The 18,343-nt window shown below is 41.1% G+C and overlaps 1 protein-coding gene across 1 annotated transcript in view; it reads left to right on the top strand.

Annotated features, from left to right (window-relative positions):
* Positions 1 to 18,343, top strand: part of LOC128813520 (A-kinase anchor protein 13-like) — a 106,397-nt gene that overhangs the window by 44,826 nt on the left and 43,228 nt on the right. The window contains exons 3-4 of the mRNA XM_053988730.1: positions 2,840 to 2,936; positions 13,775 to 13,819. Of these exons, the coding sequence (XP_053844705.1) occupies positions 13,787 to 13,819 (33 nt within the window). The 5' untranslated portion in view covers positions 2,840 to 2,936; positions 13,775 to 13,786. The remainder of the gene's footprint in view (positions 1 to 2,839; positions 2,937 to 13,774; positions 13,820 to 18,343) is intronic.

Below are 18,343 nucleotides of genomic sequence, written 5' to 3'. Positions count from 1 at the left end.
TCTCCTCTGCCTCTTGAGGATGTATCAGATGCAGATCATCTCTAAGCTATTGAGCTTTTTTGGTAAAATGACTCATCTCTTACAACAATTGCATATATAATCCACAGGGTCATTGAATATTTTCTTAAAATTGTAAGTAGCTGTAACACTGTCCTTAAATTTTCTTTTCCTCTCTCTTCATAAAGAGTGTTTCAGTAATTAATCCGTGGCCTGTGTAATTTCTGCTTTAGCTGTCTCAGTGGGGAGGGAGCAAGACCGTAAACAGTCTGCTATCAAATAATTGTGTCCTAACAAAAGAGATGGGATTTCCGCCCTATTTTTACTAAACTCAAGCAAAATAGGATGTGTAAAGGCAGGTGTCAAAAGGACTTTTGTTTACATTCTCATTTACTTTAGTGAGCACTGTGGGGTATCATGACTGTAGGCCCTTTTAGGGGAGAAATTATTCAGAGATAGAGGTTGTTTGGAATATTTACAGAGCCGTGTAGAAACCAAATTGCTTTTTATAAAGCTACTGTATGTCATCATTTTCTTGTGATAATACTGAGCAGTTTTTCATTTGTAAAGCAGTATGAGCTCACCCATGAAACATAAATTTTAAACCCATCTTTTTAAGATTCAGAAAATAGGAGCTATGTCAGTGTTCGTCAACACTTGGTAATGATTTCCTAGTAAAGGAGGAGGAGGAGAAGAAATCCCCATGGGGAAATCCTTCTGAAATGGGTGTGCTTAGGCATGCAGGAGTTGTCCCATAACGATTTCATGGGAAGCAGAAATCATTTCTTTGGGGGATTAGTACTTTGCCAACAACCTTACTGATTGTGCAGGCTCTTTACATACAGAACTAAAATATACAAGACTTTTTAATGTTACTTTCTTCTTCTTGTAGCAATATAAAAACTCCCACAGAATAAAACCAGACAAAAAAGTGTGAGGAAGAATTTTATGATCTATGTTAGTTTTTCATTGCTGGGCCAGTTTATTTTCTCCAGTTGCTAATACTTTCCAGGTCCTGAGCATCTGAGTGAGCTTTCCGTACACACACCCTCATTCCTTAGTGGAGATGAGGAAAAACCTGCAGTGATTCATAGCATGCTCACTGTCTACCCTAGCAATGTTAGCCATACCCACAGTCCTTGTTGGTTCGAAGGGATAGCAGCAAACCGTGCTTTCTTTGCCAAAATATACAAATAGACTCTTAAAAGCCAAGTTATCAGTGTCTCAGAAACGAGTGAAACCATTGTATTGTTGTTGGATGTGCTTTGGAAAGAGCAGTTCCTTGGAGATCAACACGGGATGGCAAATAGTTAATCATTGCTTTATCAAACAGTAACCATCTTCTAAATTGAGGTCCTGAAAATAACACTACAAAAATGCCAGAGGAAAGTTCCAGTCTGCTTGTTTGTGACTGTGAGGGTGGTTTTTACTGGTTAATGAATCCAAAGAGTGTTTGTACGCTCTTAACTGGGATTTAAGAGTTCAGGTAATTCCACTTTCAGCTCCAGTAGTTTGGCATAAGAATGTAATTCAGAAATGTGTGACATGGCAATGAAGGAATTCATGCACAATCCTCATACTTTAAGAGGATGAAATTTTTTCTGGTTTTCCTTTTTGGTCTATATCTAAATGAACATATTTGTAGTGAAGCACAGTTCCCTGTAGTGCCTTGCAAAATACTCTCCCTGTTTCTCAGCAGAATGGATAAAAGAGACTTTTAGCTGTTAATCCTAAGAAAAAACATTGTGTAAAACTGACATTGAGGTATTCAGGTGATGCAGTTCTTGTGTTGATGGAGTGAGATTTGTTCTGCAGTGCCTCACCTTCCAGTCCTGTACTTTCCCCAGCTAATTCACACAGTACAATTGATTTCCCAGCTGGTGACTAGTTTTGCCATTGTTACTTCTGTGCTTGTAATTGCACTTTGAGGTTGGCAGGTTGGCTCAGGCTGTGAGATTCCCAGATTATGGATGTTTTCCCAGCAGGGAGAGTGCAGGGTGAGAATATGTCTCTGGTAGAACAGGAGGAGGCAGTTGGTGTGTTGTCCTTGTGTTTGGTGGTGTTTGTGTGCAGCCACAACCTTTTCTGGTGTGGTAACCAAATGATGGTCTGAGATACCCTGATAACTTTGACTTAGCTAATAAAATCTCCCACACAGCATTTAATAAACTATAGCCCAACTTTGGCTTTTTCACCTTTTGACATTTGATTCACTTTAACTGCTCTTTCTAGGTATGCTTTGGAGACCATCCCTATGGATGAATCTACTGAGTAGATTTTGCCCCAGAGCAGGGAATCGGCCTGTGGAAAATTGCAGGCAACCCCAAAAGGTTTGGCAGAGACGTTCTGGTAGATTTGGGCTTCATCTGCTGGTCACCATCTGCCATCATCTACCTTTGTTCTTGTTAAAACACCTTGGTACAATGGAGTCCACAAAGAGTTTGATGGAGAGACTGTGTTGATCGATGCAAAGGACTTAAGGCCAGCTTAGTTGTTTGGGATATGGTGATGGACAGCAGATCAACAGCTTTGGGGATAAACCAAATAGCAGGACAGCAGCAAATACAACTCAGCAGCACAGTTATTCTTAGATGGTGCCAGATGCCCACGTGTGTCTATAAATAGCCCTATCCATAATGTGGCCATTGTCCTGTGTGTGCTCATGGAACCACATGGGACTGCTGCAGGAAGCAACACATGCCTCCCACATGGCTAACAAGGGAGAGGATGGTTTCCATCCCCCTTGGCGAAGATGTTGCAATGCCATTTTGGGTGTTGGGACTGCTCTCAGCCATGCTGACCCTTGCACCTGGTGACTCTTTCTTCTTCTTCCCCCTTCTAGGAGCTGAGTGTTGTGACCTGCCCTACTTCTCCCTGCTCGGTGTGGGAACAACCTGAGGAACATCTTGGAGCCACCTGTACTGCTTCATGCAGTTAAAGTAAGGTTAAGTGTTTTGGCAGCTCTTTTAGGTATACACCAGGATTGGGATGAGGGGTTTGGGAGAATGGGTTTTCCCATTGTCAAGCCATTTGTCAAACTTAGCCTTGACAGGAGGAGGGGATGCTGATATCAGAGCAATTACAATGATACAAACAAATTCAACAAGTTATTTTGCCATAAAATGCAATCTCTTTGCGGTGGGGTTAGAAAAGGGATATGTGGTGTTGCCTCTTGTATCAGCCAGATGCCACGGTATAAAATAGCACTTAACACTTAAAACATCAGCTGTTTTTCCCTAATATTTTAAGATAGAGCTTTTATGTCCCTGGGGCAGGCAGGAATATGGTTACAGCCCCAGGATTTCATGGGAGCCGGCCAGGATCAGAGCTGAGGTGCCTCCCGGTCGGCACAGCGGCTGTCAATCTGTCTGTCCTGGAGCAGTCGTGGTGTTGAGGCTTCTGGGTTTATTGTTCAGCTAACACCAGCTTCTTGGTGTGGTGAATCAGATCACGGCATGGATCTGGCCTAAAAGCGAGTATATGGTTATTGCAATGCTGACAGGAGCTGTTTTGACTCATGGAGTTACACCCTTTCTCTCCAAAAAGACTTGAATGTGCAAAAACTGTTAGCCTGAAGGAAAGAAACTGCCAGAGTCTTGCCTGGAAATGGGTGCTTGCCATGTGCAAGCTCTGTCAAGGGAGGGAGGGAGGAAAACCACAGCAAGCTGTCTCTTTTCTCCTCCCACTGTCCCTAACCTGTTTACCTTCTGCAGTGCCTTGTATTTTCCATGGTCTTGCCTACAAGACCAGTGCTTTAACGAGACTGAGTCCAAATCGTTTGGTGTTACTGAGCTGTGGCAACAGCTGGGTGGATTAATCATAAACTGTTGTTACTTGTAGAGAGACAAGTATGTATCGTAATAATTTGGGTTTTCCTTTTTTCAGTGGGGTTGAGCAGTGGAATTATACCTATTTTCAGACCTTGAGAAAGAAATGAAGTCCTTGGCACGATTATGAATGTAACCTGCTTTATCAGGAATGAATAAGTGGCTTGCTGAGAGCTGTCCTCCAAGTTCATCATGTTTAAAGGAGGAATGCACGACACCAGCTGCAGAGAAGCAATTTGTGGCTTGATTTGTCATAGTATTTCTTAACTTTCTGCTAATTTGGGGAGCGTGGTGAGTTGCAGCAAGCTGTGCTCACTGCTGAGGAAGATTCCAGACCCTTTCTGGGGGTGACCAAGGGGATAACTTTATACACTCAGCTGCAGCAGTGAAATCTCTGGGGAGGCCCAGCACAGGCAGCAAGAGCTTCTCACCTGAAGTCCTGCCTGGGAACCAGCCTCTGCCTCATGTCTGATTTCTGGGTGTGCCTCCTCTGAAGGATCTGGGAAAAAAAGAAAGGCTAATTTGGAGTTCAGGAGGAGCATTCTCAAACCCTTTCCTTTTTCTACCTGCTGGTCTAGTATTTCCATAATTGTGCTTATAATGACAATCTTTTCATTTCATTCATAAAGTGGTTACTGCTTAATGAACTTCATGTTAATGAGCTCTGTAACATTTAAAATAGCTGTATAACTTGAAAAAAAGAAAAAAGCCATCAGCAATGAAGGGACGGATTTCCACTCCCCGAGCTTAATCCTGTGTTATAACATAATTGTGGAGAGTTGCCTGGCTGGGAACAGCTGCACAGCGTGGGCTCTCGCTTCTGCAGAGCTACTTGTCCCTGAGCTGGGGTAATAAATGATTTACTGGGGAGGCTGGGACCTGTGAGCACTTAACCCATTCTTTTCCTGAGGGACCAGCCTGAAAGGTCACTTTGTAAAGGCAGTGGAAAGAAACAATTTTAAGTGTCTGCAAAATGTATGGTTTTGCATATGAGCATGCTGCAGAAAGGCTTAGGTGCAGAAGGTGGGGTAGTGGAACTGGGTACAAACTGTGCTTACTTGGATTTTCATTATTTGATGCTTTAATTTATTTACAAATGAGGCTTGAATGAGTGTTCTCTCTTTTCTGGGGTACGGATGTAATATTTTCTGTTGCTTGGGGTTTTACTTCCTGTGGGATATATTCCCAGTGCAATACAGTGTCCTGGGAGCAGAGCTCTCATTTTCCTTGCAGGGAATGCCACACCAAGTGACTCCATCATTGCAGTTGCTAACTGAATGATGAGCGTTTTTTGAGCCTGTTGTGCCTCAGAAAGGATGTTTCAGCAAAATGAGCATGTTCTCTAACTGTCTAAAGTATATGTTTAGAGAAGAACATTTTTCCCATAGTTTTGTGAGTTGAAAGAAGAGGAGCAATTATGAAGAAACAATTTGTAATTCTGCAGTGTCAGATGTGGTCATGCTATGCCACAGGGAGTGAGGTTAGCACAGGTACTCCTGTAGGAAACCTGAAGTTTCTGATGAAATTTTCTTCTTCTGGAGTGTTAGCCAGGCTTTTCCTGAGTAAGTCTCTGGTGCCTGGGGCCACAGTGGCAACATTTGCAAAATGGAGCCTAAAGGGAAAAGCGAGTCTGATGTATTCTACAGAGAAGAAAAGCACATTAAAATGTTGGGCACAGAAGCTTCTTAGACCAAAATGCAAGCGGAAACATGTCTTGCATCTTGGTCTTGATGCCATTTTTTTCCAATTTGACCTGTGGCTAGAACTCTGTGCTGTGGAGAGGTAAGGTTGGTGCATGCCTTTATTAAAATATGCATTGGGTAACTACCTGGTTTGTAAATGCTAGAAAATATTTCATATTTGTCAGCTTTAACATGTGTGATGTTTTGGGCATCATGGATAGTTTTCTACTGCAAGCCTGTGTTTTTGGGAATGCAGTACAAGTGCTGTGGTTTGGGAAGCGCAGAAAGAAGCAGGGCCTTACTGCTCAGCTCTAGGGCTTGGGGATGTTGTTTCTTTTACTGAAACCATCATTGCTCAGCATAGTTCTTCAAACAGCACAGTCTTGACAGTCAGAGAATAGTGCAGTGGAGAAGGTTTTAGGACACATGCTGTAGTAAGAAGTGTAGGAATCAATAGTTAGAGGCTTTGCTCACTCCTACTGCATATGTAAGTCTGTAGGCATCTCCTTTCTGTTGACAGCACTCCACTGAGTTTATCCTTTTATGCACTGGGGTGAAATGCTCCCCAAAGCCTGTTCTTGCCTCCCTCCATTCTTCACCTCATCCCATATAATGCATCTCTGTTTTGAAGGATAACCAGAAACTTGCATGATGCTTGGGGGATGCTTGATACCTGGCGATTTTCATGAAGTTCCTGGTTAAACCCCAAAGTCAAGAATCACCCCTGCAAACATGAGCTGGTTCTCACTGAGAGCATACCCACAGTTTAATGCCAAAACATGTATTCAAACAAGAAAATGTATAGGAAGGTGTAAACTGGATTTTGCTCATTTGAGGAGGCAGCTAGAATGTCTGCTAAGGATTTCTGGAAGTTAATATTGAGCCTGAGATAAAAGTCTCATGCATAAGTGAAACAGCTGCCCCAGAACCTGTTGGAGGACTTAATTTGAGTATAAACATATGTGTGCTCTTGCGTACATGCTGCTCTTTAATTCAAGTCGACTGTTAGGTCTTAACTTTATTAGGATGTAGCTACTTGAACTGAAGATGTGGTCTGTGATTTTTATTTTATTATAGAAGCATGATGCCTCCTTTTGAAATGTTGTTTGGATTTTACAAATCGGTATCTTAAGTACTGTTTGCCTTTAGTAATATATTAGAGGAAAAAATTTACAAGTGAGGGCAGGGTTATATCGGATTACAAGTGAATTGCTTGACAGTATGTGTGTACTGTAAAATGGGAAATTAATCACCCTGTGTTGATGATCCGTGGACATTTACAAAAGGCTGGTCTTTCTGTAGCACAAATAGATTCCGGAAACAGGAAAGAGGCTTATGACAAGAGGATGAGATCAGTTTGTATAATTAGAGCTGGCTAATAATCCTTTTTTACTCTCTGTTTTTCCACTTTTACAGTATCTTTCTTTATTTGAAATTGGGCATATGAACTGTAAAGAGATAGCTGCTATGATTTGAGTTTTGTAAGTTTGTTTTTTCTACCTACTAATAAGTAAAGGGATGGAGCAGGGAAACACATTTGAGAGGGATCTCTGCCTTCCCCTATATGGGGAAAGCGCTGCTTTTGTTAACCCAACATGGCTTCATATCTTCCCAGGCTTTGGGCAGGAATTAAGTAATCCAGGTGATTATCTTTTTTGACAATTATGAGATTGAAATGGTCCAAAAGAAGAAACTTCATGTTGAGACTAAGAATGTTTGGCTCTGGAGTAAGAGAGGGCTGAGTTAGGGACTTACTATAGCATGGACAAAGTTTAAGCTTATTTTTTATGTGTGTATCTGCTTGCCTGTATCTTAGCTTTGTGTTACACTTCATTATGTTGGGAAGGGTAATGGGAAAGGTTTGGGCAAGGCAAGCAGCCCCTGGGCAGCCCAGCTCCCAGCCCAGGAACAGTGTGGTGCCAGTTCCTGCTGCCAGGAAGCTGAGCTACATTAAGCAAAGCGAGTTAATCTATATCCAGGGCATTTTATTAAATCATCAGTCAATTAAATTGGTAATGTTCTGTTAGCTTGTGTTGCAGTGAGGCTCCAGCCCCTCTGCAAGTAGCTCAGCTCTACAACTCCTGCACTGCTGCTTGATGGGCTCTTGTACATGCATGCCACAGTACTGTGGTTTCCAAAACTGTAAAGAAGAAATCCAACAGATTTTAGGCAGATTTTGCACTTAAATATGTTCTTTAAATTACCTTTTTTCTGGAGGGAGAAGATTGTTGTGAAGTTTCTTTTCTTTTTCTGAAAGGAATCTCTGTGTGTCTGGTTTTCCTGAGGGTGGCTTGCTGGGTTACCTCTGTGCTGTTGGAGGAGAGTGTTGGTAGATCCAGAACAACACAAAACATCTCTAAACCTCCTTTTCATCCTTCCCTTGTACCCAAAAACCTCCTGTTTTGTCTGTAGTTGAATGGCAGCATATGTTTTTGTTTGCAGACAATACACAGCTGGGAAGCAGTATCACCTGTGGAAATGCTGCATGAGGAATGTGTTTTTATTCCTATTTATTGAGAAAACATCATGTTCAGCCAGTTACATAAATTCAGGTGATTGTGCACAAATATCTGGAGGTTTTGTAGTTCTAGGCTCAGCTGTGATACTAAACACAATGCTGCCATATGCTGGTAACTTGTTTGGTGCTTTGTGTTTGAGATGTGGTTTCTTGTTTCCTCACCTCCTCTCCTTTCCAGGGTCAATGACTTTTGCTGGTTGTATCACTTCCCTGTGTGTCTGCTAAATAAATTTGGGATGGGTTACTTCTCCTAATGCCTCCAGCCTCCCGTTTCTGACCAGATACACAAAATCATGCATTATTACAGCTACAGAGAAAGTTGTTCTGCATTTGGAATTATGGTGCTTGTCTGAGGGTTTATTTTAGTCACTACAATTGCAGCTACTCTATTTATACAAATTTCTCCATGCACATTCTTGAAGAACTGGACTATGGGTTTATTTTTCCTGCCAAAGCTATTTGTAGGTTTTGTCCTGGTTTTTTTCAGTCTCCTTTCACATGGATTTTAAGGACAGGGCGGTAGTACACTGATTACACTGATTAGAAAGCTCATTCATTTTATGAATGGTCAGTTCTGGTGTTCATTCAGTGTTGAATGAAACTTGTGGAACAGAGTGTGTGAACAAACCCATGTCTTGCTTAATACCACAAGGTGTGAGTAACTTACTGCAGGTAACTCAACTTTGCAGGAATATACCCATGAAAAAGACCACACAAGAAAATATAAGTAATAAAAGCCACATGAAGTCATTGTTTCTTTCCATTTTCAGACTTTTAGCTAAAGGTGAAAAAGAAAATAAAAAAAAACCCACAAACTAAACCAAGAAGAGCCTTTTTTCAAAGAATTGTGTTATAACAAAGAAAATAAGGAGACTGATGATGGGTAATACAACACAATAAAGGTCATATACCACTCAGAAGAAAAGAGAATATTCCAGCTTAGCAATTCCCCTGACACTAGAGGAGAACAATAAACTTGTGAAAGACATTGCTATTTTAGTTCTCTTTGCATGAAATCATGGCTCCAGCAGGAATTCCTCTGTATATGGGCAGTTGGTCTCCTCTCTGCTCCCCTCACTTACCACTTCTCCATCTTTATTTATCTTGTGTAATTCAGAGCAGCAGCTCTGTAGGGCCTGAAACCCAATCCTCTTGATATTTCTAAGTACTTCATAAATTAACATTTTGTACAACCAGGAGTACCTTTGAGGGCATTGTGCTTTGTTGAATGAGAAGTGATGTGGTTTTGGAATCTTGGTTTTAATTCTGTAGTGCAGCCATATAGAAGGAAGTGACACAGCTCAGCAAGGGAGGTGAATGTGTGCTCCCAGGAAATCCTGGGATTTCTTTAAACTCTTTCACAACTTCTGGGCTGTTTGCCTAAAGGTTTGCCTCTAAGGCAGGTTGCCCCACTGTGGGTTATTGGTGCCCCTGTTCAAAGAAATATATAAAATAAATTCTATATGTCTTGCTCTCTTGCAGATAACTAGCATCAGTAGTGCTTTCTTAATTTCTATAGGATATATGTAGTTTGGGCTACCTGGTGAATTGTTATTCCAGAGCCTTGAAATCAAAGTTTAACCTCTTCAAACCAGTGTTACAGGATAATTTTTACAAAGTAAGTTCTGTTGCATCAAAAAAAAAAAAAAAAAAGTAAATCCTCCTTTGGCTTTAATCCCAGCAATGCTGTGATACTTACAGCTGGAAAGCCATCCTGCTTTCTCTGCATTTCTGTTTATCTACTGGAATGCTTTCCATGCCATCTGTAACCATCAGATTCTTCATGTGTTTTTTGGCTGTTCTTTCTTGCCTACAACCACAAGCTCTTTATGATTGGGTTAGGTTTTCCTTGGGGTTTGGTTTTTTTCTTTGGTTCAGCTGAGAATGCATGGCTAAAGCTTTGCAAATAAGGATCAGTGTTTCTAAAAATCGAATGTTAAGGTGATGAATGAAAAGGTCAAGTGCTGAGATTCAGATAAAGTTCAGCTCCAACTTGAAGTATATGTCTAACTGAAGTTTACTTAAAATACCTAAAAACTGAACTTGAAAAGCTTGGAAAAACTCAAACACTTACAATTGAAATTTGTTTAGTGCATGAGGGAGAGGGAAAGGGGTAGGTAGGCTTTCCCAGCTGTACCACATGGATTAAATACCCCTCATCTTCCTAGTTCTTGCAGTTCTGCTCAGTTGTTGCAGGCAATAGTTGTTTTTGTTTCTGCCCATCCTGTAGATCTTATTTCTGATAAAAAAAATTAAAACAAATTCATTAATGGACAGCTCTTGAGAGTGGCACTTTATTACATGAGAGTGTTTTCTTTCTCATATGCTCTTCATATGGAGCCAGGCAGCCAGGAGTGGATGCTGAGGAGCTCACAGAAGCTGGGCAGTGAAACCAGCATTTGATTTAGCCCACTGCCAGAAAGAGCAATCCTGACCAGGGTGTGATGGGAAAATGGAAGAGGCATTTTGGCATTCGTGGTGTTCAAAGTCCTTCAGCCCTACAGACTGTATGGGGGATGGTTTGGCCTGGAGGAGCACTGACCTCCCTGTCAGATTTGTCCTCATGATACACATTTTGCCTGCAATGCCTAGAAGAAATAAGCCACCTAATTTATGGCCAAATTAGTAGTAGCTGGGGGCAGTGGATGAGAAGAGGGTTTATTGCTTTGGCACGAGGGGATTGTATCCCGTCCTGCTGCCTGTGCTTATTTGTAAACTCTTCAGGGCAGAAATTTCGTTTGCATTGACATTTTTACAGCATGTAACCAATGGGGCCCTAATTCTGGATGAGGTTTTGGGAACCACAGTAAAGCAAATAAATTTTTTTTCCTTTCTTTCCCTGACATATATTACCGTACCCAGAGAAATGAAGAGCAGTCATTTGTCCTCATCCATGAAATTTTGTGTGAAATAACACAGAAGTTCTCTAGAAGAGACATTAATAAAACTTACTGTATTAATTCTTCAGTGCTCAACACAGCAGAAAGGTGTCTGTCCCATTTTAAGAAGGCTCCAGTAGCTTTCTATTTTACTGACATCTGCAGATTTTTATAATATCTAAACCCACTGTTGCTTTGAAGAACTAGAACCTGGATTTTCATTTCACGTCCCGCTTTCCAATTTGCAAATACAAGGGATTTCACTGTGTTATCCTAAGGTGGAAAACCTAATATAGTTCTAGAAACCTTGCAATGTAATTGTCTGGATGTATATGTAACTTGTGATAAACCTCCCAGCCACTGAAACTGGTTTAGCTATTTGTGAGAAATACCATAAATGTTTTAAGTACAGGCAGCTGCTACTGGAACAGAATCTGTGGGCTGCCATGATGGTGTTAGGTGGGAGCTGGGCAAGGAAAATGGGATTTATATTTACCTGTACTTCTTAGTTTGGCTTTCAAGACAGTTCATGTGCAGTCCAGATCCTAATTTCACAGTATGGCCAGTTATTCTCACTGCATTCTTCTGTATCTGGTACAGCAAATTCTTCCTGCCCAAAAAGATAGAAATGGCTTTCTGGGGCTCAGAGCAGGCATTGGCTTGAAGGATGTGCCCCTCTAATAATAGGAGAAAGCAAAGTTTAGCTGTTTAGCTTCCTTTCCCTCCTCATTTTTACACTTGAAGTAGTCCAACTTACTGACTGTATTAGGATCCCTATGTATCTTGGCTATGTTATGACCAGTATGATCTGCTTTTTGTTTTTCCTCTTCTTACTGGATTAAAGGTTTTTTAAAGTTTTTCAGAGGCTTCTCCCTGCCTGTCTATTGGTTGGAGAAATTCACTTGTCTAGAAACCTAAATTTAGTCCTTTACTGACGCAGAGTAGGCATTCAGGCTTATCTGTCACTCAGTTATTCTGCTATGTTTTTGCCAAAGAACTACCTAACAAGATAAAATGAAATATCTTCCAAACCTGCCGGGCTCCTTGCAAACTAAGTTTGCATCCTTAGAAAAATTGGAATGACATGTACATTATGAACCAAGGAATCACTTTAAGTGACTGATGTAAGGGCCAACCAGTAAAATAAGTGGGGGTAAAAAAATCTTCCTGCAGGAAGTATTCCCATGATTTTTTGACAAGACCCAGTGTTCAGCAGTGGCACTTTATTTCACTGCTGGTACTGTGTACTTCTTGCCAAAAAAAAAAACCAACAAAAACTGTCATGAGTTTGAATTCACAGGGAATTAGTCTATACCAATGAGAAATACTAAAAATCATATGTGAAGTGAGGTTGAAAGCTTGGATTTTTGTTAAAGCATGATTTGATTTCTATATGATACAATAAATGCTCTTGTCTAGGGAATGTTTTTATGCTCCTGTTTAGGACACCTAGGTTCAGAACAGGAGAGAGAGGCTCAGGTCATAAGGGAGCTTGGCAGGGTTTGTGCATTTTTTGGTTTTGTTTCTTTTTTTTTTCATTTTGAGCCCTCAGTAGGACTGGAACTGCCTGGGGCATGTTGTAGGGCACAAGTGAAGATTGTTTGCAGAGCTGTTCTTGGAGCTCACCTGCCCAAATGGCAGCTGGTGCTACGAATCCCCTCTTTTCTTGAGTAAGTTTTTGTAAGAGCTGAAAATACAGTGAAAACTATTAGGCATAATTATCAGGGTGTTCTTGCTGTATGAAGGGGAATCTCAAGGTTGAAAGCAGGTACGAATTGGACTGATTTAAAACTCTTGCAAAATACTTGTCCATCCACTGGCTGCCTCAGAGGACCTTTTGCAGAGGGGCTGTTTTGATGCATAAGCTTGGCAGGTCACTCGGGTATTTTAAAGCAACTGGCACAAAAACATTTTGTAAAATAAAGAGAGCGTGTGAGGGAGCAAGGCTAGCTGGAATCAGCTAAGAGAACTTAGGCTGTGGTTTAATTTCTGTCTCACTAAAGGCAAACTGTGGGATTTGGAAAGGAGCAAAGTATGAGCAAGATCCTGCATTTTTGGTGTGAAAAGCAGAATGGTATTTCATCTATTTTAAAAAGAGCTTGAAGTATTTGCAGAGCATTACCAGTTCTGCAGACATGAGTAACAGCAGAAATTCCATTTTTAATTGTTTTGCATTCCTTCATCTTAGGATCCTGGATCTCTTAATACACACATTAAATGGAAACTTAGTGCTTTTGTTTAGAGTGAATATTTTCTGCTGGAGTGGAAGAACTAATGCAAGAGAAATTCTGGTTCAACTGATTCAAAGCTCAATATATGAAACTTTCACCAGGTTATAGAGAAATTGCAGGGACAGACCAAAAATAGGAAAGATTCTTGACTAAAACAGCTCTTGCAGCATGAGTAATGGTAGATTTTGATTATGAAAAATTCTCATCAGAATATAAGCATCATATATTCTGGAAGTTCTTCCTTCAGAGCATTTTTGATAGTTTGTCTTTTATGTAGTTTTGAAATGTTTTTTAACAAATAATCCAGGGAAAGGGGTAAAAAATGACACCAAGTTACCTTGGACAAGGTAGTAGTTGAATTTCTTGAGCAGCAGGGAGAACTGCAAATACTCATAAATGATTTTTCCTGGGGGAGTGGGGAAATTGGTGGAAGGATTTCAATTAAGGATTGATAATTGCCATAAAAAGCAGATATGAAGTGAGGATTGCTAGGAGGAAAGGTGAACTGAGATGGACATGAAGGGGAAGAGAAAAAGTGCTTATTGGGAAAAGGAATGTGTGAGTGCTAAAGCAACTTACAGAGAAGTACCTACAGGTTTATGAAAAATAGCTTAAACTTACTTTTTCTTTTTTGTTTCAGTGTACTGAGGTCATGAAACTTAATCCACAGCAAGCTCCGTTGTATGTGAGTACCAATTAAAACACTTTACTGTTCACACAAAACACTTCCCATCAGCTTTTTGGAGATGCTGCTTCTTTTCTCTTTGCTCTCTAAGGAGTTTATTTGTATTAATTCAGTTGCAGGTGCTCAGTGGTAACACTCTCAGGTAAGTCACAGAGCTCCTCTGGTTTCCAGCAGACTGTTTTAAGTAGGTTTTGAGCTATGTAAAGCTGTCCCTGTGCAGGTATCCCCCACTTCTGTTTTTCCTCCCCCAAGTGTGCTGGAGTGCATGGCTGTTCTCGTGTGACTTCATGTGTTGAGAGGTGGTGAGAAGAAATTGCTCGTGTGGAAAACAGGGCATCCCAGTGTGCAGGGCTTGCCCACTGTGATAACATTTTTCTGTTTGGAGTTTTAAACGTGGCAGGGAGGACCAGGAGGCAGTGCAGGGCTGGGCTGCAGCAGGGTATGGTTTACGTCAGCCTCTCCGAGCTCATAACCTCCATTAATAAGGAACAAGCTTCCCCTGGCTCTGAATAGCAGCTTTGTTGGAGAACATGGGCACTGTCAAATCAGACCTGGATGTGCCGGGGTGTGTGAGCGTGTGTTAAATCTGTGCCAAAGCTGCCAGCCAGCTCTGTAACTGTTTGCTTTCCACATTGCCTTGCCATGCTGGGAGCAGCCTGAGCTGCTGCAGCTCATGGTCCTGTCCACAGACCTCGCCAGCCAGGGCAGAGCTGGATGTGAGGATGGAAAATTTGAAGGGAAAATTGCTTGCAAATGTAGCTTTTAAGGGGAAGGAAGGAGAAACAATCAGGACTGGTGATAGATCTTTATCTTGGAGAGCGTTGCGTGTTGTCAATATGGATCATATTGACCTTTAATGCCATGGAGGCTTTAAATTTTGCCTACCTTTAATTACCAACGAGAAGTTTGCATTGGAATTTATTCTCTACCCGCTGTCCTAAGTCTGTGCTTGAAGCAAGATTAAAATACTACGTAATGTGACCTGATTTTGTAGAGTGGCTTTCCAGGAGTACACCATAAGCTGAATTTTGAAACTAAATGTTGCCTGAATTTTGTTACATCTCAAATCTACTGAATGTACCTTGACTTTGAAGAAACTTCATTTAAACTTAGGACACATTGAGAGAATGGAACTTATGTGCAAATATATGATGAAATTGCTACAGCAGAAACACATGAATGGTGTAATACAGAACTAAATTATGCTCATGTCACTTGAACAGTGTATGACTTTGCTAATCTGGAGGCTTTTTCTCGGTCTTATCTACTGACTGAGTTTATTTTCCCACTGTTTTGTGTGGGGTTTCATTGAATATGTCATACTGAAGTGGTACACTTAGAAGTCCTCATCCCCATGTGACAGAGAACTGGGCTGAGGTCAAATGTAGCCTGGTGTAAAATAATGATTGTATGGCACTTGGTATAGTGTTTCTTTGCAATGAAAATAAGTTACATTATTAATACATCAGTGACTCCCTTTTCTCTACTCTTCCCCTGGCCAGGTGTATACACAAATCAGCTCTCTTTCAAAAAAAACAAATTTGTTGGTAGCTTAAGGAAATTTGAAAAGTCAAGATTTGGTCTTTGTGTTTGCTCTCAGTATAAATGCTTTGTACATTTTAAGATCAGTTTTGTTCTCCATGTGTTGCTAATAGACAGCTCATCTGAGAGTCGTTAGGTGCCAGCAGAACACAAAGGAAAGGGTATCTTCCTGGTATTTCTATTTTTTTAAAGGCAGACACAGCAGTCTTGTGGCCTGGCCGTTGGGAGGCAAATAACAAACCTCACCACATTCCTTCTTCAGAGTGATGGCAACTCCATTTTTCACATACAGCCTTCTTGATCTTGTTTCCAAATTACTGAGAACAGTATCCTGTTAATTCCTCCATAAGGAATTTCATCTCTGTGAATGACTGGAAATAACAGGCAATACTGACATGTCAGAGGATTTCCCTGTCTTTACTTTCAGGAAAATATGCTTCTCCCACACTTGACCCTTTTGTTTTGGACACCTTTGCATCTTCCTCTTTTAAGCTAATATCTTAGATTAAGGATTATGCAATTTTGTTTATTTTTTTTACTAAATCTGCCATGAGTTTCATCCTGAAAGATCCATTAGATAGTTGTTTTCATCAGCAGCATTACTGAGCTCCTTTTAGGAGGAGCTTTTAGGAGGAGAAAGTAAAAAAAAATTATGTCTCCAGTTCAGTTCCTGGAAGCCAATTAGAGCTCTAAAGCATACTTTATCCTATCTGGTAATTACCAGGTTGCCCAGATTTCATAACTCATAATTAAGAAAAGGGGTTTGGGAACCTGGAGATGTTCAATGTACTTGGGGCCAAAGTTTTTTGGGTGATGGAAAAGATGGTATTTCCACATACAAACCAAGAGAGAGGGAGATTTTCTTGTATTACTCAAATCAGTGTGCACAAAAGGAAGGAAGACCACCTGCTGTATCCTTCTTGGTACTTTCTTTTGGCTGCTTGAACTTCTATTTACCTCTTCTGTAAAAATCATCTGTCCTGCCTCTGCAGAGCTTGTGACCACTGAGAGGTCACGGCCTGTAATGATGAGACTACTGGCCATTATAAGTGTGAAGATTAAGAAATAAGGTGGAAAACATATCCTATAATAATGAGTGTTGTGTTTTTGTGGTTCAGTGTCTCATTTCAGCCTTGCCTCATTGTTCTCTTGTTGATGAGGTTGCCAGGAACTGGAGCTCAGCATTGTTGCAGGTTTGGGCTGGGACAGCTGCTCCTCCTTTGCTCTGCAAACAGCTGGCTCCTGTCCCCCAGGAGCCAGGACCCCAGGAGCACTGTATGTGTCACCCAGAGCTGTTGTTGCCTCCACTAACGAGCTGTTTAAGGAGCTCCCCTGGCCCTGGGAGCTGCTCCCAGAAGTGCAGTCATGGGGCTGAGGAGCTGGTGCCAGGAGAGATAAGGCAGGGAAGTGTTCCCTAATTTAGCTCGGGTGCGATAGAGTGATGCCAGTGCTCACGTGGGCTGGGGGGCAAGCAGCTCCCCCACCCCTACCACTGTCAGCATGGAATTGCATTTAGAAAGGGCGGTGGGACTTAGCAGAGCCTGTGGCTGAATATTGTGGGGTGAATTTGAAATAAAAATGTTCAAACCCACTTCCTTAAGATGCATTGATTTCTTCAGCTGCTAAAAAAAAAAAGTGCACGTGGCCAGGCAATCCTTTGGTTATCTGCCTCAGACTGCAGTTGGGAGCATCTTTATTGGTGCACAGACACTGGATTCAATCCAAAACTAACTTTACTCACTTCCCTCTTGTATTTCGGTGCCATCCTGTTGATATGGGAATTCTTATCGGGCACATTGTAGAGGATGCAGGACAGTGTTTCACACCTTACTTGTGGTCTGCCTGGGACTTTGTGCTCAGGGAGCCCAGGGTCTCAAAGCTGAATGACCAAGCTGCTCTGTTTGCTGGCAGGGCTGGGGTGTAACAGGAGGATGGGAGATAAGAAGTCACAAACTTCAGTTTTGTTTGGTTTTTTTTGTGCTTGCAGTGACCTCAGTGATTGTTGTCTTTTTATAAAAGTTCTATCTCCCTACCACCAAAAGTCAAAATTTTAACTTCGGCATTGTAAGGTTCTTGTCACTGTTGTATTGGAATATCCAGATCATCTAGAAGTATGAAAAAAAAGGATTAACAATGCTCTGAACAATGGAAGCTTATTATTAGGTGGCCTTTTTATTGTTGTGATTCATTAATTCTCTGCTTATAGATGAGATTGTTTACATTAGTCACTTAGATTAAACTCCACTGTTGCTAACATCCATGGGAAAGTGCTATGCAAATGTGAAGTGTTGATCTTTTTAGAAACATTATCATTAATTGGGAGTTGAGCAGATTATTCAGCAGGAGATTTAATTTCAAAAGGATCAAGGCATGTCCTTATTTCCACACAAACTTTAATAAGTATGGAGTACACCTGAACGAATGATCAAGGTTGTGTCTTCAGCTGCATAGAGTGTCCTGAAAAATCTCCCTTCAAAAGTGATGTGCAAAGCTTCTGACTTCAGCCTCTGCTGGCTCTGGGGTCTCTGTGGAATCATTGATCATTTTTGTCACCCAGTCGCATCTCCTGCATCTCTGAAATCAGTGTTAGTTTGGTGGTTTTTTTTAGAAAAATGATGTGAGAGCAGTATTTGGGTATGAGTGTTTTGGAAAAGCACTGGGGTGCCATGCAGGGAATGCGTTGGGAAACATTAATCTCATCTACTCTTGATTGCAACCAAGGTTACAACCTTAGATCTGCCTTTAAGACGGGAATATTTTTTCATGGTGATAATGATCAGTGGGTGTGAAATGGAAAAGATTAGCAGCTGGAGAAGCATGATGTATTGCTGCAAACGTTTTTTCCTTTTTCCTTTTAGATTAAAAGGAACAAACTTGTTTTAAATCACAGAACTCCTCCTCTGCATGGTTTGTCTAAGGTGTGCCTACGTTATTTGGAGTGACAAACCCAAATGTGTCATAACTGGTGATTGCATGAGAGGG

Source organism: Vidua macroura, chromosome 12, assembly GCF_024509145.1.
Source record: "Vidua macroura isolate BioBank_ID:100142 chromosome 12, ASM2450914v1, whole genome shotgun sequence".
NCBI lineage: Eukaryota > Metazoa > Chordata > Aves > Passeriformes > Viduidae > Vidua > Vidua macroura.
The sequence above is the reverse complement of the archived record's forward strand: the minus strand, read 5'-3'. Positions and strand labels throughout refer to the sequence as shown.